Source organism: Penicillium canariense (genome assembly GCF_028826845.1).
Source record: "Penicillium canariense strain IBT 26290 chromosome Unknown utg000002l_segment0_segment0, whole genome shotgun sequence".
Classification (NCBI taxonomy): Eukaryota; Fungi; Ascomycota; class Eurotiomycetes; order Eurotiales; family Aspergillaceae; genus Penicillium; species Penicillium canariense.
Genome location: NW_026622729.1, coordinates 2,638,561 through 2,663,302, shown reverse-complemented (window position 1 = coordinate 2,663,302; position 24,742 = coordinate 2,638,561). Strand labels below are relative to the sequence as shown.

The 24,742-nt window shown below is 52.3% G+C and overlaps 8 protein-coding genes across 8 annotated transcripts; 4 read left to right on the top strand and 4 right to left on the bottom strand.

The window, feature by feature from the left end:
• Nucleotides 1-118: 118 nt before the first annotated feature.
• On the bottom strand, nucleotides 119-2,142 carry N7482_004165 (aminopeptidase P family protein; the record flags this gene model as incomplete). The annotated part of the gene is made up of 10 exons (XM_056686290.1): nucleotides 119-148; nucleotides 203-329; nucleotides 387-505; nucleotides 556-777; nucleotides 831-864; nucleotides 917-960; nucleotides 1,012-1,404; nucleotides 1,464-1,624; nucleotides 1,696-1,860; nucleotides 1,935-2,142. The coding sequence occupies 10 exons, from the start codon at nucleotides 2,140-2,142 to the stop codon at nucleotides 119-121; spliced, it is 1,503 nt and encodes a 500-aa protein (XP_056545032.1).
• Nucleotides 2,143-2,683: 541 nt separating this feature from the next.
• Nucleotides 2,684-3,546, top strand: N7482_004164 (pyridoxamine 5'-phosphate oxidase family protein; the record flags this gene model as incomplete). The annotated part of the gene is made up of 2 exons (XM_056686289.1): nucleotides 2,684-2,747; nucleotides 2,810-3,546. The coding sequence occupies 2 exons, from the start codon at nucleotides 2,684-2,686 to the stop codon at nucleotides 3,544-3,546; spliced, it is 801 nt and encodes a 266-aa protein (XP_056545031.1).
• A 592-nt stretch (nucleotides 3,547-4,138) lies between these two features.
• Nucleotides 4,139-5,197, top strand: N7482_004163 (SIR2 family NAD-dependent protein deacylase; the record flags this gene model as incomplete). The annotated part of the gene is made up of 2 exons (XM_056686288.1): nucleotides 4,139-4,481; nucleotides 4,572-5,197. The coding sequence occupies 2 exons, from the start codon at nucleotides 4,139-4,141 to the stop codon at nucleotides 5,195-5,197; spliced, it is 969 nt and encodes a 322-aa protein (XP_056545030.1).
• A 710-nt stretch (nucleotides 5,198-5,907) lies between these two features.
• N7482_004162 (putative SNF2 family helicase/ATPase) lies at nucleotides 5,908-9,408 on the top strand (the record flags this gene model as incomplete). The annotated part of the gene is made up of 2 exons (XM_056686287.1): nucleotides 5,908-8,949; nucleotides 9,004-9,408. The coding sequence occupies 2 exons, from the start codon at nucleotides 5,908-5,910 to the stop codon at nucleotides 9,406-9,408; spliced, it is 3,447 nt and encodes a 1,148-aa protein (XP_056545029.1).
• A 1,612-nt stretch (nucleotides 9,409-11,020) lies between these two features.
• Nucleotides 11,021-15,001, top strand: N7482_004161 (uncharacterized protein; the record flags this gene model as incomplete). Its single annotated transcript, XM_056686286.1, has 3 exons — nucleotides 11,021-14,296; nucleotides 14,372-14,656; nucleotides 14,714-15,001. The coding sequence occupies 3 exons, from the start codon at nucleotides 11,021-11,023 to the stop codon at nucleotides 14,999-15,001; spliced, it is 3,849 nt and encodes a 1,282-aa protein (XP_056545028.1).
• An 812-nt stretch (nucleotides 15,002-15,813) lies between these two features.
• exg2 (putative exo-beta-1,3-glucanase) lies at nucleotides 15,814-18,554 on the bottom strand (the record flags this gene model as incomplete). Its single annotated transcript, XM_056686285.1, has 3 exons — nucleotides 15,814-16,231; nucleotides 16,297-17,303; nucleotides 17,364-18,554. 3 exons carry the CDS (start codon nucleotides 18,552-18,554, stop codon nucleotides 15,814-15,816), a joined length of 2,616 nt encoding a protein of 871 aa, XP_056545027.1.
• A 1,171-nt stretch (nucleotides 18,555-19,725) lies between these two features.
• Nucleotides 19,726-19,962, bottom strand: N7482_004159 (uncharacterized protein; the record flags this gene model as incomplete). The annotated part of the gene is made up of 1 exon (XM_056686284.1): nucleotides 19,726-19,962. One exon carries the CDS (start codon nucleotides 19,960-19,962, stop codon nucleotides 19,726-19,728), a length of 237 nt encoding a protein of 78 aa, XP_056545026.1.
• Nucleotides 19,963-20,060: 98 nt separating this feature from the next.
• N7482_004158 (serine/threonine-protein kinase) lies at nucleotides 20,061-22,142 on the bottom strand (the record flags this gene model as incomplete). Its single annotated transcript, XM_056686283.1, has 7 exons — nucleotides 20,061-20,613; nucleotides 20,675-21,159; nucleotides 21,210-21,365; nucleotides 21,425-21,629; nucleotides 21,693-21,804; nucleotides 21,871-21,993; nucleotides 22,100-22,142. The coding sequence occupies 7 exons, from the start codon at nucleotides 22,140-22,142 to the stop codon at nucleotides 20,061-20,063; spliced, it is 1,677 nt and encodes a 558-aa protein (XP_056545025.1).
• Between the last annotated feature and the right edge of the window lie 2,600 nt (nucleotides 22,143-24,742).

Genomic DNA, 24,742 nt, shown 5'->3' with positions numbered 1-24,742 from the left:
CTACGGACTACCACCCCCGTGTTATAGGAAGTAAAACTAGAAGATGGCTGGTGTTGGATGTATTGTACATGGATATTTTGAGGGTATCTGACTACTAATATACAGACTTGAGGGTATTCTAACTACGCAGAGCCTCAATATCTACGACCTAAACACGCTGTTAATACACCGTAGAGAATCAAAGAAATCGCAGCTATCTCACCTCTTTGACGGCCTCGGGAGTCAAGACGATCGGGTGATCATCACTCACGCACACACTATCTTCGATGCGAATGCCAATGCCCCTGAAATGGGCGGGCCACCGTTCATCATCTGGAACATAGATACCACTAAGACCAATTAGCTCGCTGTGTTGAAGCTAAATGACGACGGTGAGGTTAACGAACGGTTCAATAGTAATACAGTTACCAGCCTTGAGATCATATCCTCGGGAATATCCAGGGCAGTCGTGCACATCGAGACCAATATAATGGCCCAGGTGGTGGGGAAATAGGACGCTCATGGCCTGTCCAAAGTTAGTGGAATTTCCCATCTTATCTGAGGGTGGGCTCGTACGTTGCCAGAGAGATCGAATCCGAGCTGCTTTAGCTGGTCTCGAAGGCCATTCTCGGCGATACCATGCAGCTTGTCCAAAGAGAGCTTGGAACTCTCGCGGCACAGTGCCAGACAAGTCCGGTGCACGTTCAGAACGGCGTTATACAAATCCCGCTGAGGGTCTGTAAATTTGCCATTCACGGGCCAAGTGCGTGTGATATCAGAGATGTAGCTTCCAAGCTCCTGATAATTTGTAAGCCAGTGGATCAAACCAGTATGGGATTGAAGGCACTTACACCGCCGCCGTCCACTAGCACCAAATCTCCATCCCTATTCAAGTCTGTAAGCCGGTATCCGGCACAGAGGCATCATCTATACATACCTAAGAACATCATCGTTACGCGTGTAATGAATACTCAGCGCGTGCTACAGCTGTTAGTCTCGGCTCCTTCGTCATTGGGGAAGCCGAACGCTTACATGTCCACCTGCCACGACGGGAACGTATGCGCTACCATCACACCCATTGACCTTGAACTGGTACTCGAGGAACGAGGATAGCTCCTTCTCGGTGTCAAAGGTCTTTCGCATCGAATCGGTGAATGCTCTCCCAGATGCCTGTCCCAGCAGGCGCAAATGTACAACCTCGTTCTCGCTCTTGAATGCTCGCATTTCATTGAGCAGTGGTTTCAATGGCTTGACTCTCCGGTGGTCGACAATCTTCTTCAACTTCTCGGACGCAACAGTAGGTCCGTAAAGGTATCGGTGCAGCGATGATCTCGATCCATCGAATGTGGGGATGTCCGAGTATACCTCTGTGGCACCGGCGACAATCTTGGGCAAAATATCTCCGATCTTTTCGATGTTCCCGGTCTGCAGGGTCCCAGTGTCAACCACGATACCTCAATAGTTCCCAAGCAAAAACCACGCACCTCATCCGCATTGAAGACATCCACTGCCGCTTGAGTGCCGGACCGTGCCCCATCCCAAAGCTCTGCCTTAGGATCTTTTTCCCGTACATAGAGGTGGAAAATATGGTTATCGCCAGACCCGTCGTTTGCGATCACGGCTAGAGCGTTGGGTTCGTTGAATCCTGTCCGGAGTAGAATGAAAAGGTCAACAATTAGCTAGGGTTCTTCGTTGAGCTCGCCACTGTATTCATACCTGTCAGGTAGAAGAAATTGGTCTCTTGCCGGTACTCATGGAAGATCCCCGGCGCCCGATATTTGACCTCTGAGGCTGCAAGTACAGCGACACCGCCCTTGGGAAGCTTGTTGGCGAGCCGGGACCGACGCTGCGCATATTCGAGGGCGGTGATTCCGGGGGTGACTGGCTCGTAGACACGTCAGTTTAACTTGAGCTAATCGCTCATACGCCCTGCGAGCGAAGATCAGATCACATACGTTCACCGGGACTGAGAAGGTGGGGATGAGTCTCGTGCAACGGCTGGCCGAATTGGAGGTCGGCAGCAGCAATGGAGGTTGCATACGCCCTGCGCCGCGGCGCCGGATTAACACGAGGGAGGCACTGACGCGCCGGAGACGCAAACGATCGAAGCGAAGGGCGCAGCTGGAGAGCGCACTGTCTCGCGAGAGACCTGCATGCTGCCATGCTGTGAGGAGGTGATTAGAGATGTGAGACGGTGATAGATTGGCCGATCGAACCATCGAATGGAGCAGTTGGTGATGGGACTGAGTCGGCGGTGTGGGCCAATCACCTCCGCGTCGTTTGGAATCGGCCGGCGCGTCTGCTTTCCCCACCCTGCAGCATCCCCGATAACAATGATCGACAGAGTTCTGCTCAGTACTCGCGACTGATTAGCCCGGTTGGCCTGCCTGCTTGCGGGCGAATAACTGGACACCACTAGACCACTGGGCCACTACTGAACCACCGCCTGACTCATGGCGCAACACTTGCCCGGTCGAGGCCTCGCCCTGGCGGCCAATCGCACACGGCGGGGAACGCTGGCGCGGATGGACCTACTCGAACGGGTGCCGGAAAGCGTGTTGCGAAGCTACCCTATCGCAAATTCCGAATCGCCGGAGTATATATAGAAGCTTATCTCTGTCTTCAGCTGATATTTAATCCAGAGTTTGGTTCGCTTTGGTACTGACAGATCTTTCTTCCATCTGTGTTGCAAACCATCAGCACCATGGGACGAACACTCACATACCCCAAGCGGATATCCAACACCGCCAACCGGTACAAGCATCGTGGTATGTTCCATGCAGTCACTATACCCTTGCCCGGAGTGTACGAACTGACAAATGTCTGACAGCCACCTATGACCTGGGCCCTATCCACTCCATCATCAATGCTTCTCAGGTCCTCCATGTCTCCTTCAACCCAGGGCCCGAGGACCCATTCCCGGCCATTCTCCCCATGATCGGCCAGATGGGATCCTACGAATTCCCGTCCGCAAGCATTGACGAGCCGCTGGACTGTTACCTTCACGGCTATGTCAGCTCGCGCATTATGAAGCTGGCCTGTAACTCCGAAGGTGACGGCCTGCCTATCTGCGTGGCCGCCAGCAAAGTGGACGGTCTGATCCTGTCTCTGACCCCGAACTCCCATAGCTATAATTACCGCTCGGCAATTCTGCACGGCTACGCCAAGCTAGTCACCGATGAAGAGGAAAAGCTTTGGGCCATGAAGCTCATCACCAACTCCGTCGTCACCAACCGCTGGGACAACTCGCGCGTACCGCCTGACCGTGCTGAGATGCGATCGACTGTCATTCTGAAGGTCAAGATCGTGGATGGCAGCGGCAAGATCCGCGATGGTGGGGTCTCCGACGAGCGCAAGGATTATGGCAACGAGGAGATCACGAACCGCATCTGGACTGGTGTGGTCCCCGTCTGGGAGACATTTGGAGAGCCCATCCGTAGCGGTGATGGCACACTGGGCGAGGTTCCGGAGCACATCACGTCGTTCATTGCTACCAAGAATAAGCAGAATCGCGCTTTGGCGGAGGCGGCGGTCAAGGTGACCCTCCCTCAGGAGGAGCAGCATTGAATAGATTGAAACATGGTTAAGCCATTGATTAATGATTATGGGGCTTTGGGGTGCACTTCATTGGCTTTTACCTTAATTTAGTTCCATTCTATCAGCTCAAAGAGGGAATATTTCATTGAAACAGGCCAGGCCAGTGACTGTATTTTGTTTCCTTTTTGTGTGTCGCTCGGGCAATCTCACCGAAATAAACGTATACAGAAACCTGTTTTGGAATGTCGGATGCAGGTTAAGGGCTGAGGAACATTTTTATCTCTCCGTCATGATTACCATACCCGTGGGCGGGGGATAAGTCGCACTTTAGATGAAGATGAACAATGAATTGCTCGGGATTGAACATCCACCGGATATCTGATGAGCATGTTGCAGGTCTCTCCAAAGCACAGCTCGGGTCATTTACAGGGACTGTGGCCTATCCGTGAGGCTTAGTTGTATGCTGATGTCTACCCGGTGAGGTTCTGCCTACTCCACATAATAGATCGGCGCTTTCCCCCCCCCCCGAGTCCCACGTCATGGGCTCCAACAAAACTGAGCTTGGGCTTCGTCGATAAACTAAACCACCTTCTCTTCATTCTTCCTGCTCAAAATTGCGACCATGGCAGCCACAGCTAATAAAGCGATCATTGCCTCCGTGGATCTTCAGTCATTCACCGAATACCTGAAAGGCTGTCGGCGAATCCTCGCCCTTCTCGGAGCTGGCATCTCCGCAGCATCTGGCCTTCCTACTTTTCGCGGCGCTGGAGGATTATGGCGCCACTATGATGCGACCTCCTTAGCAACACCAGAGGCTTTTGACGATAACCCAGGGCTGGTCTGGCAGTTCTACAGCTATCGGCGGCATATGGCTCTCCAGGCACAACCGAACAAGGCTCATTACGCGCTGGCGGAGTTATCACGGAGAAACAAGGACTTTATCACCTTGACCCAAAATGTCGATGGTACGAATCACTTACTTTCATATTCATTCAGGCTTCTTAATGGTCGCCATCTGCGCATATGCTAATATTGGTCACCTCATCGGGTTTCAGGTCTTTCGCAACGAGCGCAGCATCCCCTGGAACAACTGAATTTACTCCACGGGTCTCTCTTCGACATTAAATGTACTTCTTTCTATTGCAACTACTCACGCCAAAATGATTTCACCGATCCTATCGCCCCCGCCTTGGATATTCCGAAGCACTCATCATTGCTGGGTCCGTCAAAAACTGACAAGTCCGGCGAAGAAGCATCCAACTCCCTACAAGACGCATTGGAAGACAAAGCCACCGCAAAAGATGTTGACATCTCTGACACGAATAACCCCATCCCCGAACTGACTCAGGAAGACCTGCCCCAGTGCCCCAAGTGCAACGGCCTTCTAAGACCAGGCGTTGTCTGGTTTGGCGAGCCGCTCCCGACTGACACCCTCGAAAAGATCGACAATTGGGTCGAATCGGCTCCAATTGATTTGATATTGGTCATCGGTACGAGCTCAAGTGTGTATCCTGCGGCAGGGTATGTTGACGTGGCTCGTAACCACGGAGCGAAGGTTGTTGTGGTTAATATGGAGAAGGACATGCCGACTCGCGGGAAGGGGGCGTGCGACTGGTTCTTTCAAGGTGATGCTGGGGTCATTGTGCCAGAAATCTTGAAGAGCATTATTGGGGAGATCTGATTATACGATATAGCTACATATTCTTTATTCATGAAATACAGCGACGCAATTTCGGGATTAGACAGTGTCTTGTAGGTTGAACCTGGCTTAGATTAGGAAGGAATATATCACTGCCGTGGAAACAACTCGCTCACCGCTATGCCTACGCCCCTATTTTGAGAAGTCTGTATCTGAAATCAAGACGAATAATCTAGTCATCGTGAGATAGAATTTTAAAGCTGGCCAAAACAATCGGATGTACTCGTGCCTCAGGCCGCAAGCGTTGCTGGGGAATCCGCCCCGCCTTCGCTCCAAAACAAAACCGATATCGATAACGAGGTCAGAGCCGCCATTCTTCCTCAACCGTTCCCCTCCCCCAATCCTGGCAACGGAGTTTTGAACCGAGAGATCATGATCTGAGGTATGTCAGCAACATATGGACTCTTGTTTTCTCTTATTCTCCAAACTTCAAGCCTCGACTTGAGCGAATGGCGTACCCCGCTAGTCCGGCCGAAGAAACTGAGTCTCGTCGATAAGGCCAAAAAATGACGATTCTGGTGCTAACGCCTAGACGTTTCTAGCGACACAATATTACTTTTTTCGCCAACTGAAGACGCGTCCCCGTGACTTTCAACAGCACTCGTTTCATCTTGATTCCCTGCGTCTCGTCCTTTTTACAGACAACAGCGAATAATCCCGACCATTTCTTACATTAGACTTGCACCTGAAACATGGCCAGAGAAAGCAGCGCACCGAAAGAGCCGCTCATACCGGGGAAGCCGAATGAGCAGCATCGACCCGTGGAGTCTCAGAAGCCAGAGTTTGGCAGACCCTCGCCGATGGGACCGGCACAATATCGGCCCACCCAGCCTACCCAACCTTCCCAGCCGAACCGATCTAGTCAATCCAGTCACCTGTTCAATATCCCCAAATCCAATCATACGCGACCTGAGCACCACCGTGCCCACCCTCGACCTCAGCCTCCGAACCCGGGTCAACAGCATGGTCAGCAGCAATATGGAGCTCCGCAGGGCCATCGACCAGCTCCTGCTGTCGCATCTACGCCAGCGAAACGCGGACCGTTCGATCCCTTCAAGCCTGTACGACCGGCAGCCTACAATGATCAAAGATCTGGATATAACACCGGTGCAACTCCAATCAAGCGCCCCGAGAATACGAACTGGACAACTCCGCGTGCCCCAAGACCCCTCTTTATGTCGAAAGGAACGGCCCCGAAACCGTCAAACGCGACGAAGAATCTTCAGGCTTTCATTGATTTGACGAAGGATGTGAACTCCTTTGCGAACCCTCAAGACCGCAACAATATTCCTGGTGGCCATGCATCAAGCTTTGGTGAAATGGACGTGTACGGCTATGTTGATGTTGAAAAGGCGAATGAAAATATCAAGGCCCTGCTTGAGGGTGCTTTTGAAGATGACGAGGAGCAATCCCGGCCAAAATCTAAGGGAACGAAGAAAGGCAAAAAGAAGAAGCAGTCTAAAAAAGCCAAGCAGGCCGAGCCTCCCAAAGCGGAGAAGAAGGATGAATCCAACGATCTTGACGATCTTGCTGCCCAGCTTGAGGCGGTTACTGTCAACGACACTAAGTCAGCTGAGCCCGAACATAAGGCTGCTATAGCCTCTGTGGGCCATTCGGAGGCAGAGCAAAAGAAGCACGAGATCACAGACCAGGAAGAAGACGATGTGGAGGCCGATGAAGAGGAGGATGAGGAGGAGGAGGAAGACGAAGAAGAAGACGACGACGATGCCGACAACGGCACCGTCGAGGGCCTGAAAGTCACACTCTTGCCTCACCAGGTTGAGGGTGTGAAGTGGATGTGCGACAAGGAGACAGGTCGGCGCACGACCAAGGGAATTTTCCCCGAGGGTGGCATCCTTGCCGATGACATGGGATTGGGTAAAACGGTACAGGCTATCGCTTTGATGCTCCGAAATCGCAAACCCGAACACGAACACAGCGGAGACACCGATAAACCCGAGAAATCAGACGCCGAGAAGGAGCTGCCCGCCTCCAAGCTCTCCAAAAGCACCCTGGTCGTTGCTCCTCTGGCTCTCATCAAGCAATGGGAGTCCGAGATCAGCGATAAGGTCGAGCAGACACACAAGCTTCGCGTTTGCGTGTATCATGGAACCAACCGCGCCAAGGCGTCTAAGGACCTGGACACATACGATGTGGTTATCACAACCTACGGAACACTGACCTCCGAGTCTGGAACTGCCGCTGCTGACAAGGCGAAGAAGTCTGGCGTTTTTGCAAACTATTGGTACCGTGTTATTCTTGATGAGGCTCACACCATCAAGAACCGAAATGCCAAGGCTACGCAAGCAGCGTGCGCCTTAGACGCCAAATACCGCTGGTGCTTGACTGGAACACCCATGCAAAACAACCTTGATGAGTTACAAAGCCTGATCAAATTCCTCCGCATCAAGCCATTCAACGACCTGGCCGCCTGGCGTGATCAAATCAGCAGACCGCTGGCTAACGGCCGCGGTGGCCTGGCTATTCAACGCCTGCAGGTTTATTTGAAAGCATTCATGAAGCGTCGCACCAAGGATGTTTTGAAGAACAATGAAGATTTCAAGCCTGGCAAGCCGGACGCAGATGGCAAGGAGAAGAAATCATCCAATGGCTTTAAGATCGTCAAGCGTGAAGTCATCAAAGTGAATGCTGAATTCATGGACGGAGAGTTGAACTTCTACAAGCGCCTGGAACGGCGTACCGAGAACAGCCTTGAGGAGATGATGGGCGACTCGAAGGTCGATTATGCCGGTGCTTTGACACTGCTGCTGCGTCTCCGTCAAGCATGCAACCATCCCGATCTGGTCAAAAGCGACTTGGCTGCTGATAAGGACGTTCTCTTGCAGAATGGGAACAGTGGAAGCGACGCCTCGCAAAACAAGCAAGATGATCTTGACAATGTTGCCGATCTCTTTGGTGCACTTAGCGTTGTGACGAAAAAGTGCGACGTGTGCCAAATGGCACTCAACCAGACCGATGCCAAGAATGGCGCTACTCGTTGCAATGACTGCGAAGCCGACTTGAACACCGACTTCATGAAGAAGGATATGCACAAAACGCATAAGTCAAAGAAGGCTCACAAGGAGCACAAAGCCGCCGAGCCCGTTCGTTCCCGAAAGAACCGCAGGGTCGTCCTTGACAGCGACGACGAAGGAGATGAAGGGGATGAAGGGGATGAAGCTGAATGGATCGTCCCAGTAGACCAGCGCAGTATATCTAAACTTGGCAAGGCTGGAGGCTCGGAAGACGAAAACGCCGAAGGCGGCGGAGAGTGGATTGGCTCTGATGACTCTGACTCTGACAATGATGAAATTGACTCCCCGTCAGCCAAGAAAACTCGTCCCATCATCCTGGACAACTCTGACGATGAGTCCCGATCCGACACGGAGGAGGATATTTACGAGAATCCCGAGGGCGAAAATGGAGAGCTGCCTTCAACCAAGATCCGCCACCTTATGAAGCTTCTCCACAAGGAGTCGGGTGACTACAAGTTCATTGTCTTCTCCGTCTTCACCTCGATGCTTAACAAGATTGAGCCTTTCCTGAAGCGGGCCAACATCGGCTTTGCCCGGTATGATGGGCAAATGAGAAATGACATGCGCGAGGCCAGTCTCAACAAGCTTCGCAGCCACAGTGGTACCCGTGTTTTGCTTTGCAGTTTGCGTGCTGGTGCTCTGGGTCTCAACCTGACTGCTGCTAGTCGGGTGGTGATTTTAGAACCGTTCTGGAATCCGGTAAGTCAACGATGCAAGATTTTGCTCTTTAATAGTTGCTAATATCCTCTCAAGTTCGTCGAAGAACAAGCCATTGACCGTGTCCACCGCCTCAATCAAACAATTGACGTCAAAATCTACCGGATGATCATCAAGGGCACCGTCGAAGAGCGCATCGTCGACCTCCAAGACCGCAAGCGCGAATTAGCAAACATGACCATCGAGGGCAAATCCGCCGCTGGAAAATTGACCATGCGCGACATGATGGCCCTCTTCGGCCGGGATGCCGAGCACAAGTTCCAGGATAAGCAAGGTACCCTGGACTTCAAGCAGCCCACTCGCCTTCTAAACTCGGGCGAAGACACTGGTCCTCGGCCATCTTCGCAGACCTCAGCTCGGTCGGACTCGCGCGACCGGACCCATCGGGCCCCATCGAATCGGCCAACACCCGAGGACTCGGTGTATGGTCGACGCTGGTGAATCGAGGGCGTGATATGCTTATGAAACTCACTTATATGCGATTTGGGTGCCGTGGTTTTTTAGAGTCATTTTGATAGACTTGGGGTTATGGGTGTTTGGGGGAGGTCAGGGAAGATCACACCTGTCAAGGATTGGAGGCCCTTTCTTGTTCATTAATTCCTATTTTGTTTTGTTGGTATTCTATGATGGTCGATTCCCTCTATGATTGCACATGATATGGCACAGAAACCAGGGCTGTTTGAGTTCAGACCCCAGAAACAACCCTTCGTACGGCCCATCTTGGGCCAGCCCACGACCCCGGTATTCCAATCACTCCGCTCAAACCGACTGGTACGAGCCAAGTTCCGAGAATACTGTAGAAGCAATGAAACCATGGATGCAGGCAGAGGTGTCGTCCAGCGGATGCACTATTTCTCAACAAATTCGGGTCCCACGCCCACGAATGAAATGTTACGAGGCGATATCTGTGGATGGCAACCTCCAAGCACTGGTTCGGAAAGCAGAACCGGAGAGAGAACTGCTGGGACAAGAGAAGTTCGCCTTGTCTACTCAGAGCAGCAAATTTTGGGCATTTCTTGCGATAACGAACGATTAGTTTGATCCCAGGAACTACACACGCGCTGCGTTCAAGAGCCGACAAGCTGTGCATCTATGTACTCGGACAAGAATTCAATAGCAGATTGATAATAAGACGCTGTAAGGTACAATCAAGCTTTACCGGCTGACTAGGGACACCCGATGGATCCGCGCAACAACCGTGGATTTGGAGCAAAAGGGCCTCTGTCTAGACCAGCCGCGGACCATGGCCGATGAAGCGTGGAATCCCACGCTGAGCGTATTTTCTTCTAGTCAGCGCGGTGAATTCGTATTGGGTGGTGATCAATGGCTCAGTTCCGGTTCTATGGTTGGATCCCACCAGCTTCGTCTGGCCGGCGAGGGGGCCAGCTATATCAAGAGCAAAGAAGGTTGGATGCACAGCGAAGCTCAGATAAGGAGACCGCGCCTCGGGAGATGAGGGTAAACACCGAAAGAGACGAGTTTCCCATAGCAAGCTGACTGTCTCCCGTGCTACTCCGAGAGTCAACACTTTGCGTACGCAATGTGAGCTTGCATCTCCATGGCTCTGGTGCCTTGGTTCATGGATTACGAGGGCATTCCCGGTGGTAGTCCCTGTCGAACCGGACGCAGGAACCGGAAACACGTGTCTTATGTAAACCACAAGCACTGGAGCTGATAGGCGCCTACGAGAAGATAGTCTGGTACTTGGAGGCAAGCACAAGACCGAACTTCAGGGAAAGCGGTATTGCCGCTCGCGATGGTCATTTCTTTGCCCCTCACGTCCTTGTTCCTTTTCCCTACATGGACTGCTGTCTTTCTACTTCCATTTGCATCTCAGCCATTGTGTTGGGTTCCTATTAGTCCTCAAGTTTAGTTAGGTGAGGCGTCTAGGGCTTTGGCCCTCCCATGGTGAGTTGTCATTCTGGCCTTCCACCATTACTTTCCCCTCGACTGTCCTTGCAGCTTTATTGGATTGACGATGCTAATCATCATTTTCCGAAGAATGCGCTGCCAGTGAACTCACTGTTGGCGATACAAGCCTACGCCCCGGGAAATGAGCCGGTCTGTTGAAGCGAAGGACTATGGTGACTGGAAGGTCATCTACAATGGCCAGGGCGGGAATGGCGATGCGCTGTCAGAGGGAAGGAAGGCTTCTTCCCCGGCAGTTTCAGTCCCAAAGTCTATAGGCATCCTTTCCGACAATAAGACAGAGATACCGACAGTCACGGAGTTACCCTCATCGAAGCTGAAGCTGCCTCAGTTAGACAATGACATAACAGAGCGAGTATTCCCAGTCCGATCGGTCGTGTCCTTCGACTCGACCCCTTCGTCCGCCCTACAGACACCATCGCTGGATAAACTTGAGAGTCCTATACTTCCGTTCTCAGACGCTCTCAGGAAAAGCTCATTGGCGAGTGAGATTTTAATGAAACAGCCAACTGGAGATGCGGATGGTGAAAAGCCGGCTACCAGACCCAAATATCTTTCTCTGATGCATGAGCAGAGGCGGGACCATCCAGATCTCTCCTCCTCATCGGCAGTGCCAACTCTCAGTCATCCTATTTCCATGAGCGACCGGCTTTTACCTTCACCAAATAGGGAGAGAGCATCGAGCGGAGGTTCTCGCGAAAGTCCTCGTCTATATGAAAGATTGCACCACACCCTCTGCGAGGGAGGCAAGATTTTACAACCTATTCGAATGCCCAAAGGGCTGCAGTATTCCCAGGAAGATGAGGATAGTGTTATTATCCAATCCTTTGGCGCACTGCTCGTGATCTCCCAATATGGAGACAATTTTCCGGTTCAGGCTGCCAGCAGCAACACATCGGAGATCTTGGGCATTACCCCAGAGGAGTTATTTGAGCTTGAGTCAATATGTGCCCTCTTCTCGGACCCGCAAAGAAAGATCTTCCTTTCTCATGCTGCCGATGTCCTGAGTGACGAATACGAAGTTGGAGAAGTTGGGCCCGAGGTCTTTTATCTATCGACCTTGGATGGAGACACCCCACGTCTTTGGTGTACAATGCATACCAGCAAGGCATACACAAACTTCATTATCTGCGAATTGGAGCCAGGGATTAGAGGCGTTCAACAGATCACGGACAAAATCGATTCGCCAAACCTGCGACATCAAAAGGGACGAACTCTCAGCCAGTTCGCAGAGGATCAGGCCCCTCATCGAAGGAGCCTTTCTAATACATACGACAAACCATCTGAGAATACAGATACCATGGATATAGAGCTGTTGAATATTCTTCCACGCATTCTGAAACGAATTTCAAGTTCTCAGTGTCTTGATGATTTGATACGGCATACCATCTCGAGCCTGCGGCATTTGACCAAATTTCACCGCATTACCGTCTATCATTTCGACTGTGACCGAAATGGCATCATTCTTGCAGATGCCCTTGATCCAGCAAGGCATACAGAATCGTATAACGGCATGCACTTCCAAGAATCCACCTTCCCCGATGATCTCAAGAGTCAGTATCTGCACAGTAAGGTCGCATTTTCTTACCGAAAAGGTGACGTCTCAGAGCTGGTCTACCGAGTGTCGACCAACAAATTGGCCCTCGACTTGTCGCATTGTTACTTGACAGCAACACCAGATGTCCCCGAGGATTCCGCACAATCTCCAGTCCATGCGTGCATGTCCATCAGCATTCATGTTTTTAATAAGCTGTGGGGGATAATCTCTTGCCAATCCTACGATGAACAATTCCGACTCCACCCTCTACTTCAGCGGGTCAGCTGGTTCATCAGTGAAGCCGTTTCCAGCAATATCGAACGTCTTTCGTATACGCTGCCGTTTCAACCACAAGGTCAAACTGTGCCATGGGATGAATTGAATCCAATGCAGGAAACCACTTCTCCTTCCGGTGATCTCTTGGGTCTTTTCGGCGCTGATTACGCTGCTGCAACCATCTTGGGGCAAGTCAAGGTCTTAGGCAAACCAGTCGATTCGCAAGAACTTTTGGCTCTGCTCGAATACCTACGAGCTAAGGAGATCGAGACAGCTCTATGGTCTACGGATATCGCCTCCGATTTCGAAGATCTCGAGTATTCCCCCGGGTTCCACCACTTGGCCAGTCTGCTGTATGTTCCGCTGTCTCCCGATGGACATGAGTTTATCATCTTCTTTCGCAGCCAGCCCAAAGCCAGCCAGGATGCGAGTGATTCTGAAAGTCAACCCCGGCCTTCAGAATGGTCTGCAGCAGAATTCGGGAAAGCCTCGATGCTGACGCTATTGTATCGAACATTCACGGAGATTTGGCGGGAGAAGGAGGCGACGATGCAGAATAACCAGCTCATGAAGCTGCTTCTAGCCAACTCTGCGCACGAGTTCCGCACGCCACTCAACGCCATCATCAACTATCTCGAGATCGCGCTAGATGGCTCCCTGAATCAGGAGACTCGAGAGAATCTCTCCAGGTCTCACTCCGCCTCCAAGTCTCTAGTGTACATTATAAATGACCTTCTCGACCTCACCAATGCAGAGAATGGGCAAATGCTCATTAAGGATGAAGTCTTCAATCTTAGCGAGACTCTCTGCGAGGCAACCAATATATTCTGGGAAGAAGCCCGGCAGAAGCATGTGGACCTTCAAGTTATGCAACATTCGGCATTACCGCCAGTCCTTGGTGATCAACGACGCGTGCGACAGGTCATCACCAACCTGATCAGCAACGCTATCCAACATACTTCATCGGGTGCTGTCACAATCGAGTCGTGCATCCTGTCTGGGTTCTGCGAGCCCGGGCACATTGCTGTGGAGGTAGCGATTCACGATACGGGTGTTGGGATGTCACAGGAGGCCGTGGAGACTTTATTCTGCGAATTGGAGCAGATCTCCAATAACAAATACATGCCCAATCCCAAATCCTGCGAAAAAACCTCTGACGCAGGAGAGTTGGCGACAGATAGTGTCCTTGGTCTAGGACTGGCCCTGGTTGCTCGGATCGTGCGTAACATGGACGGACAACTGAGTCTAAAATCGGAGCAAGGAACGGGAAGCTGTTTCAAAATCCGATTGAAGTTTCCCCTGCCGTCCGGGGAGGAGACCAATGTGCAAGTGGCGAATGACGGCGACGGGGGACCCCAAACCTGTCATCTTAATAACGGCACGAATCATGCGCCCGGCAGCGACACGGCGGAGAAAAAGAACGGCATTCCCTGTCACTGCGGCGATGACAGTCTCCCTGGTCCTGGGCCCGGACAGCAAAACAGCAGCTGCTTGGATGTTGAAATTGCTCTGACCAACGGCGAATCACGTAGTATCACCCTAGCTGCCCCGCACCCGACATCAGACAAAAGGACCAAAGCCAAAAAAGTAAGCAACAGATAGCAACCTATGAATTGCTAGGCTACCAAATGTGGCTGGAAGAAAACCTTACGAATTGTTCAGGAACTTTTCACAGCATCTGAGCAAGAAAAGCTGGCAAAGACGCGCGTTGGGTTGAAAGAGCCCAAGGCGCGACCCAAAGAATCCGACACCACAGAAGCCAACATGAACCGGAGAGCCGAGCTGCATGTTCTCGTTGCCGAGGATGATCCTGTCAACAGCATGGTCCTGAAGAAACGGCTGGAAAAACTCGGCTACTCGATTTGCATGACGGGGAATGGGAAGGAATGTGCTGCTGTGTACTGCGAGAGCCCACTCTCGTTCGATGCAGTTCTGATGGACCTACAGGTATGGAGTTCTACTTTATTGCGTTGTCTTGAATCTGAATCTAAACAATTGAATTAGATGCCGATCATTGATGGGCTCTCATCCACCAAGATCATCCGCGAGTATGAGATCCAGTCCAGCTCTCGCAATACCTATACACCTATCTTCGCAGTCTCGGCCTCGCTCTTGGAGAAGGACCGACAGATCTACATCGACTCTGGCTTCGATGGGTGGATCGTGAAGCCCATTGACTTCCAACGGCTTCATGAGCTCCTCGGAGGAGTAAGGTCGCCTGAACGACGGAATGCATGTTTTTATCGGGCGGGGATGTGGGAACAGGGTGGTTGGTTCGCAGCGGCCCAGTGATGTAGAATAGCCGGCAGGACGTAGTGCATATAATATGCTCTCAAGTTGTTGATTATTTTAGGTCTACACCTTGAATTAGTATAACGCGGCACTACAATGTATTGATAATCCCAATGTATTGCACTCTGGACCCATGGACTCCCTGTGATTCCCCAAGCGTGCTTTTTTCTGTAGGCCCTTTTATATCAGCTAGAGCTAGACATGGGACTATTTCCCACTGAGGGACCTGCGGAATTTGTGCCAGTGGATAGGTCTGGAGAACAATTGCGGGACGTATTGTCAGCAACGCCGATCGAGCTGAATTGGTCTTCGAACAAGACACAAAAGATGACCCGCGCACGTGCAGCTTGCAGCTTGCGACTACTAGATGGACCCTCTTGCGTTTTTCAGGAGTATCATGCCGTGTAATGCGACCTCGGGATATCAACAAGATCATGGGTGTACGTGGAATTTTGGTCAAAGTGTCAGTTTGTAGCCAAGCCAGGGATTGCGCTTAGCAGAAACATATTTTGGAATTTTAACCCCTTTAGAACAACTATACCTCTGGATCAATCAGCGATGACTCATGATGTTTCCAGGGAGATCCAACGGTCCCCTTATGTAGCAGTTGAGATGATCACTGTGTAATGAAAATCCAATTCAAATCCAAGGGTATGAAGATCTAAGATTGCTGTAAAACCAATGCCAGGACATAATATCGAAAAGGCCCCAAACGTATGCAGGTGGACTCAATGCAAATGCGAAATGAATACAGAAACACGATAGCAAAAGAAAATGAACAAGACATATCCATATGTATCATAAGTATGGCCTCAGTAATACTCGGGCAAGCCCAAGCTAGAGAAATCCGGCACGGTATCACCGCATTTGAACGAGGGCGAATAGGCCTTCTGCGGCATAAATCCATTCTTCCATGCCGTGCGATAACTCCACTGCGCTGCAGACTCTGTGCGCCACGTCCAGTAGAACCAGCCCTGGGCGGTCTCAAAGGCGGACATTTGGGCCTCGGCGTAGGTTTGGAGCCAACTCTTGTACTCGGCCGAGTAGTCGGCCACGTCAGCGTTGGCGTTGTTACAGCTGCATGTTCCTGCGTCGGCGGTGGGACAGTAGGCGGTGGAGGAGCTGGTGTCGTATGATCCTTCCCAGCGGGTGCCACGGCCCACGTTATTGAGATACTCTGCGCAGTCGGTATCGGCTTGCGACCATTCGCCGCAGATTGTGGGACCCCATCTAGCGAAGCTGTAAGATTGGGACTGGGATGACGGGGAGGGGGTGGGAGAAGGATTGTGACTTACCCAGAGCTGGTGCTGTTGATACTCTGGATCATGGAGTACCAGCTGCTGCAGATGATTTCGATCTTGGCAGTGTGGTTTAGGGCGATCTCGCCGGTGTTGAAGGTCGTATACTGATGGGTATCCAGATACATGTTGTCCGGGTGGTCCTTGAACATGCTGTCCCATTTGGCGAGGTTGAGAAACCCGTCATGGAAGACAATAGTTGCATCAACGCCATTTTTGCGAACAAGTTCCGCTGCCTCTTGGGTCCAGTTCAGGACCTGCTCCGTCGGAAGAGAGAGCATGAGCGGCTCATTGACGAGACCGTAGATCGTCACAACATTTTTGTATCGATCCTGTGCGAAAAACTGCGACAGCTGGTTGTGGATCTCCAGCGATCGTTGCCGGTTGAGCGTCCCATTTGTCCCGTCTATCCAGTCAATTGCCCCTTGGTGACCGCTATGATTCCACCCGTTCTGGCTGCCAGGCAGACCGTGAAGATCCAGCTTCACTCGCAGTCCATATTTGCGGCTATACTCAATTGCACGTAGAAGGTAGCGCCAAGAGATCTTAGCGACATAGGGGTCCCCGTCGTATGTTGTAACCGCCCAGTAGGAATATGGGATGCGCACATGGTCGAGTCCGGCCTCTTGGATTTCTGCAAAGTCCGACTCGGACAGGAAGGTCGCATAGTGCTTCTCGATGGTGGTTGCTGCAGCTGAACCCAGATGCTCGGTTAAGGTCCATTCATCGACGACGCTAGTCGAGTAACCTTCGAAGAGAGATGGCGCAATGAACGGCTCAAGGGACAGCCATCCACCGATATTGACGCCACGAATTGGTTGAGAGCCATACGGGAACTTCTCGTTTAGCGGAGGAACATTATCGTTTGGCCTGGCGGAGTCGTCCCATGAAGAGTTGAGGCCCATGATGTAGAGACCACCCACGGTGTCGTTGGTAAAAGTGACATTGAACCCTGCGGTCTCGTACCACGTGAATGGATCGAGGACCGTCCCTTGGGCATAAGACTAGAGAAGTCAATCAGTTAGTATAACCCTTATGACGCTTACAGCATAGATCAAACCTACCGGAATGCTGTCTTGACTGATGCCATCGAGGTTGGAATTCGACGGCGAACCCGAACCAGACGAGCTGCTCGACGAGTCTGAATTGGCACTCCTCTTCTGCGCGGCCACCGCAGCGACTGGGATGATGATGGCCAGCAGCAACAGCACAGTCACGATACCTCCGACGACCAGTCGCTTCTTCTTGGACCACGAGGCCCAGAACTTCCATTTTGGCTGGACGTCCTCATCACGCCCATCCCAACCTTTTTCTCGCTTCCATTCCTCGTCCATCGCAGGGCCACCACCTCCACGGCGGCGCATCTTCATCTCCGAGCTCCGCCCCTCTTCCAGGTAGGCGCCAGACACAACCCGAGCCCCAGACTGACGCCGGGATCTCCCCTCGACGAGATCTGCTCCAGCAAGTGCAGCCTTCTTTGTGTTCTGCCGTCGACGCTCTCTCCGCGCCTCTTCATCCCCTGATCGTCCGCGCGGGTTCTCCTGCTCATGTTCGGACGCCAGCCGCGCCATTGCATCCGCATCCAGCAGATGGGATGCACTGTTCGTCGACTCCGTGCTGCGATGTTTACTCGCGACAGCTGCCACAGCCGCAGCTTCGCGCTCCCATTCACGATCACGCTTTTCCTCTCGCTCGCGTGCCTTTCGTCTCTGCCGTCGAGCTTCAGCATCAACATCCCGCGATCTCTCCCGCTCGCTCTCCTCTCCTCGCACTCGATGCCGTCTGTCCCTCATATCCTTAGTCGGGCTCCCCTCATGCTCAACATCCCGCCGGCGGCGATGTCCATCCCGATCTCGCTCGCGATCCCGCTTCTTGATCGGTGACGTAGCAGGGGACTCCTTCGCCTTGGACCTCTCCCTCCGCCGTCCCTCAACAGCATCACTATATGCCCGTTCTTCCTCACGCTCGCGCTGTCGCCTCCTCTCTCGTCGCTCGCGCCGTCGTCGTTCCTCGTCACTCCCATCGCGGTCGCCATTATCGTAAGAATCGTAGCCCTCCTCGCCGCGGAATCGGTATTTGCCGCGTGTTTGGCCGGGACTCGACGCCGCGCCTTCGTCGTCTTCATCGTAGCGACCCCGGATGTACTCGCGTTCTCGATCTCGTTCCCGCCGGCGCTCCCTCTCCCGCTCGCGTGTCCGGTCTCGTTCTCGCTCGCGTCCGCTGTGGCGATCCCGACTGCGAGATTGGCCCGGCATGCGAGCTGGCTTGCACGCAAGATCGGCCGCAGGTCCCTGGTATGTGGTCTCTTGCGCTGCAGGCTGATCGTTGATTCCTTGGGCGCTCAGGGGGAGAAACTATGGGCGTGGAATGCTCGGCGAGGGGACTGCGGAGCGGGCTAGATTTCCCCGCAAAAGCGAAACGTGTCGGATTGGCGTGTGGTATGCGGTGCAGGCGCAGGCTGTCGTGATTGAGTAGGTCGATAGAGTGGTGATCCTTCGTAATTGGAGCTGGAGGCGAGTTTGGAGGGAGCGTTGTGTGTCTTGTCGAGCTGGTGGTGGAATCTCGGAGTTTTTGTTTTGCTTTTGCCCCATGCGCGTTAGTGTGGAGGGCGACGTAAACAGCGACGCACGACACGCAATGGTTGAATTGGCGGCGGTTAGCCTCGAATTCGACGATGCGGAGCAAGCTTGAGATATGAGCTATTGTTCTCCAGATCGGTATTGCTCCCTTATCGTGATCTCGGTGGAGTCTATGATTCCGGTGTTGCGCGGCAACGAATTCAGGTGGATCGTGGATGCCAACAGTTGGGATCAGGAAGCAAGTATTGACCTGGTTGACACACGCCTCAGTGCGATATGTCAGGTGCCAAGGCGCCAAGGGCTCAAGTTACATTCTTTTTGTGCTTGGAAAGATTGAATACAATTCGCTATACGATATAGGTTTTCACAGAGTTGGGACATCAGAAACACACTAAAGTACACCTTTCCCAATGACCGTGCCAGCAGCGAGAGCTGCAGTCCTTTCTAATACATTACAGAAACAGAACCAAGAAACCAAGTGAGCGATATGTCTGTCGTGGTAATCAATGAGATCAGGGTATGAAAACTGTCCAGGAGAGCAAAATGGGCGATAAAAACACAGCGTCGAAAACAAAAATGCCTGTTGAAACAGCCTACCAGGGTTTTCGATATCAATGTCAATGCAATGCTAAATCGAGACATATCCATCTGTACAGGTTGAGATGAGTTAGATAGGATGATGAATATGATGAACAAAGTAAGCAGAAAAAAATAATGAATGAAATAAGTTGTCGCTGGGTCCGGGGAATCTAGAAGAATGAAAATCGAGACGGTGGAGCATTGGCGACACCATGCAAAACCTTTACTGCAAATCAATGCAGGACAAATGTGTGGTCAATTATCCATATCATGGCCCAGCCATGATCTCTCCCATCTCATGACCAAGAGGCATGAACGTGGCGAAAGCTGATCGAGGAACGAGGTTGGCGGCATCCACGCCGAGTGAGCTGAGTAGGTTGTTGGAAAGGCGGGCGGCAGGTGCCTGATCAAGGCCGCTGTACACTTCCAACTGTGTAATATTGGGTAGCGCGGACGAGCGTCTGGGTCCCACAGGATTTTGGAGTGAAACGATGTCGCGAGACATGCCGAAGTCCGTGCAACAAGAACCTGTGAAGCAATCCCTAAGAATATGCATCTCTCTCGGAATGATCACTGGTATCACTTTTGTGCAGCTCAAGAACTTCAACTAATGATCTGTCGGGCTCCCTCTTTGCCCAAGACACCCGGCTCGGTGGGCTTGGGACTGCGATCGCGGCCCTTCTTCCGGCTGAGGAACGAAAGCATGCCGCTGTTGGATTGTTTGCCCTTGCCTACAGCACCCTCGAGACCCTCGGCCGGGAGAGTAGAGCGATGATCTGCGAGTTCGCTCCAGCTCCCGGATTCCTCCAACACCATTTGTACACCGCCTCCTTTGCTCATCTTCCTTGTAGCACCGCCATGAGGGCGGGGCGTGGGGGGTAATGGGCGGTGGAAGGATGGGGCGGGAGGCATCGGGGCAGGCGGAGGCGAAGGCGAGGCACGAGTCGAGGGGGAGGGTGGGTGTGGTCCGGCCGAGTCGTTCGGATCAAGGTTCTCGCTGACACTGGTCATATTCTCATTCTGCGAGATCGCGTGGAAGCCATGCTCGTGCTGTGGAGGTGACGAGTTTCGAGCAGACGATTCAGGTTGTGAAAGTTGGCGGGAATGAGTGGTTGCGCTGGCGGCGGAAGCAATGGGAAGGCAGTCTTCGGGGTTTCTGGAAGCGGGTAAGTAGAGTACAAAAACAATAGAGCCAATACGGAACTTTTTAAACTCACGTTGATGCAGCGATAGCTTCCGCAGCATTAACTTGGAAGCTGGCTAGTGTGTAGTCGAAGGGCTCAAACATCGTCTCGATCAAGCGATGGAGCTCATCCTCACGAACCTCCTTGGCCGTCGCATCCTCGCGAAGTTCAGCGCGTGGCTTTTGCCGACGAGCTCTGGCCTCGAGAGGTGCTTCTTCCAACAATAGTTCCTCCAAATCGTAAGTTGCGTCAAAGTTAGTTTTATCGCTGGAGGGACGGAAAACGGGCGAATATTCTTTCCGCTCAAGCGCATCGAAGTCGATATCTGCAAAGAACATGTGTGATGTAAAACTTTCGAAGCTGATAGCGCCAATGCGTCGACTGCGGTCCTTCTCGATCAATGCCGACAAGGCTCGGAGACAGGGGACTGATACGGCGGGGTTGGTGACATAGTACTTGGGCTGTGCTCTCTTTATGTTCTCGCTTAGGGTGTCCTGACTGCGGCCCTCGAACGGTCGCTAGAAAAGGCGTTAGAACCGTGAACAATACGTGTCGAATAAGTACTCACTTTGTTATAGATGCACTCATAGAAGGTGACACCTAAAGACCACCAATCAACTTCGAAGTAGTAACCGCCACCTTCATACACCTCCGGAGCTAAGTAAGCCAAGGTACCCGACTTGCTCGTGAGAGGCTTTCCGGGTCGGAAGTCTGACGCCACATTCTAGAACAAATGGAGTTAGTACTTGAAAGACAGCAATTCCAGAAGAATGTGTGGCATACGAAATCAGCCAAATGGACGTGTCCCTCGGAATCCAATAGTACGTTGTCGGGTTTGAGATCACGATGGATAATGCCCTGCGAGTGGATGTACCTCAGGGCACAAGCAAGCTCTGCCATCCAGAAACGCACCGCCTCCTCGGTGAAACACTTCCGCGAGATATGAAACCGAAGATCGCCGCCAGTCATGAGATCCACCACGATGTAGCTAGAAAGGGGAAGGTCAGTCCACGCGCATTAGCTGGAAAAGGATGCGAAGACCGAGGCTTACATGTATTCCATATCCTGGAAGCTGTACCGCAAGTTACAAAGGAACGGGTGGTTCAAGTGCTCAAGCATGCGCCGTTCGCGAATAATGTTTCGTACACTTTCCGAACGCACAACTAGAAAACACGATTAGTTCTATTTCAAAAAACAAGATGTCATAAAACGAAGGGAATGGAGCACACCTTCTTCCTTGCGGATATATTTAAGGGCAAATGTTAAGCCGGTATCCTTTCTCTCCACGATGCGGACTTTGCCAAAGGCACCCTTGCCAACCACGCGGAGGAGGCGGAAATGGTTGAGGTTGACTATTCGCGGCAGTTAGTATATTGCTTTTCTCAATACGACCCGTCGGGCTTCTTAGGGCCTTCGACGCGTGCTCGTTTGCAAGTGGACGGGCTCTATTGGACCTACCCGCATCGTTGCAAGCCACCGGTTTCCCCTGAGTGTTTCCCATTATGACGGAGACGAACGATGACCGTAGTTTATTTCCACCAGGTGCTCCCTAGCCACATCACAGTTGTTTGTAGAAAGTCGGGGAAGGAACGTTCACGTCAGACGTGCCAATAGAGGATCTGAATCTGGGGAATGAAGATTTTGAATTGCGAGTGGTGATTTCAACCTCCGACGTCCATGGGAAAGGGTTGGATGCAGGATCCCGAAGGTAGGATCGTGGCGCTCAGCGGGGTTTCAATGATTCGGGACTGGCGCAATACGGGGAGACGAGGTGATGCTGATGAGGATACGGTGGAATGCAAGGAGATGATGCCGTCAGAAAGGCAGAAGGATGGACCCAACTGCAGCGCCGGCTGGATATGTATATTTGCGAACAAGGTGAAGGGCCAAGAGCGAAGGGGAGCCGCAGGCGCGCCGTTAAGACGGGATCAGGAGCTTTGGAACTTGTAGGGCCGCGGAAGCGCAATCACCACAACGGAAAAAGCGTGGATCGGATCGAATAGAATGGACGTTGAATGTCTCGCAGCTCGTAAGTCGTGTCGTTGCGTCTCGCGGCGCTGAAAGGAAAGAAAGGGGAGGCCGAGCGGTCAGGATGCGGCAGCACGGGGAGTTGGCAGAACCAATCACCCGACGGCAAAACGGCAGTAAAGTGGAAAGGGGGGGGAGAACAGCCCTCTTGTTTCTGGGTATGACGCCAATCTACACCATTACTCTACGCTTCCAGTCTAGGGCCCCTCTTCTTATGGGGAAGTCTTCCAACGTGCTCCGTACTTGGTTCGGTTCAGGTAGCCTCGCAGGGCTATTCCTCCTCCGGGATGACGGGACTTCTGGTCGAGCAGCCATCCCGAAGTTGTCGAGCATCCCCAGAACAGGAGAAGAACTGGGCCCCCACGGGAGGCGAAAAAAGGGAGGAAGCACCACCGGTGGAGGGGGAGGGTCACGGCTAGTCCGATGGCGGCTGGATAGGGTGGAGGATAGTAGCCCGCAGCCAGCCAGTCGCCAGCCAGGTCAGAGGGGCAATATTACTGATTGGCCATACATGGTCTACAATAGTATCGGATATTTTGTCCAGACAAACGATTCTTCCCGCTGGAGTGACCCTCTTTTTTCCCCCGAAATTACCAATGCTGACCTGTCCAATATCAGTTATACGTAGATCGGGGTAGTCCCGTAGTAAGGGTTTGCGGATCGAAAGCCAGGTGGGGAGGAAGAAGTCGGCAATTACCCTCTGCAGAGTCAATAGATGACCTAGCTAGCCCGACTCCGCATGATGAATTAACTAGCCAACTTCTACGGAGTATCGATGCGAAAGATGCTGGATTGTCCGATGCAGCCCCTAAGTGAGCCACGCAAATGCAGCCGATGCACGTGCCGCACATCGGTCTACCCATCATAGCATTGCACTGTCAGGAAGTCCGAGATAGTCAGTAACTGTGGAGTATGGGTACTAGTGATCGTTCCTCGCCACGCGGCGTTCCCGTTCATCGGAGAGACACGCCTTCGTATCTCGTGGCCGCCACGTTCTTGACCGCCCTTGCTAAGTCGCGTATGCGCGCCAACTGCAACGCCAGTGGAGCAAGCTGCTGGCTGCAGTTGTCTCAGCTGGTGAGCCCCCAGTCAAATCCCCTGGCTGTACAGAAACAGCTGTGGAACACCTGCAGAACATGCAAAAGGGCTGGCCTGCTGCAGCAGGAAGTGACCTGTCACCTTCTACCGTTAACCCCTGTCCCACTAGCGCCAAAGGCAAACAACTCACAGATGGCTTCACCACCACACGCGATCTAATTTATCCAACACTGGATTGACAACCACGACTCGTACATACCGTCGAAGGCTTTCCAATCGCTTCGATGATCCTCTACACTACACTACTGGCGGTGCAGAGCTCCCCCCGGCTTGCCCAAAAAAATCCGCTTGGCGCATCCCCATTAAAGTTACAAGGCCGGTCCGTGGTCCACAGTGGGCAAGAATCGGCAGCATCTTGGTCCGCTGTTTCATCTGCGCATGACAAAGAAGATGTGGTCCGGGCTGAAACCGGCGGTTTCAGGTTCGCTACCTATTGACTTTGGAGAAACTCTGTTCTTCTCCCCCCAAGTCAGCATCCGGGGCCGCGCCTGGCGGGATTCGCCAGTCTCTAGACAGCTCGTGATAGGGATCGCACTTATTGCTGAATCGGATCGCTGTGGGTGGCGCCACAAAGAGATATTTCTCCGAGATTAGTGTGAAGCTGAGCGAAGGAAGTGGACACATCCCACCTGTACGTACCCAGCTGGATTGGGAGCTCACCATCTCTTGGCCCCCTTGGCCCACTGATCTCCCAATAGTCGATTATTGTGGGATTGTTGGCCTGATTGGCATTCGCCCGATCGACGCGGTTAAATATTGCCTAAATGCCCTGTAGTACGTAAAGTATTGTGGAGCTCCACGGCTCGCCTTACTTCTTTCACATCAATCGGCCCTCCATGATATCTCTAAATCATACTCTCCCCAAGATGAATTTTTGGATATGAAGCAGCAACCATAGTACTTACTGTCAAACACAATTTTCCCATTTTAGCAATCGCTCGACCCAATGTATGCCGAGTCGGAAATCGGCCTATG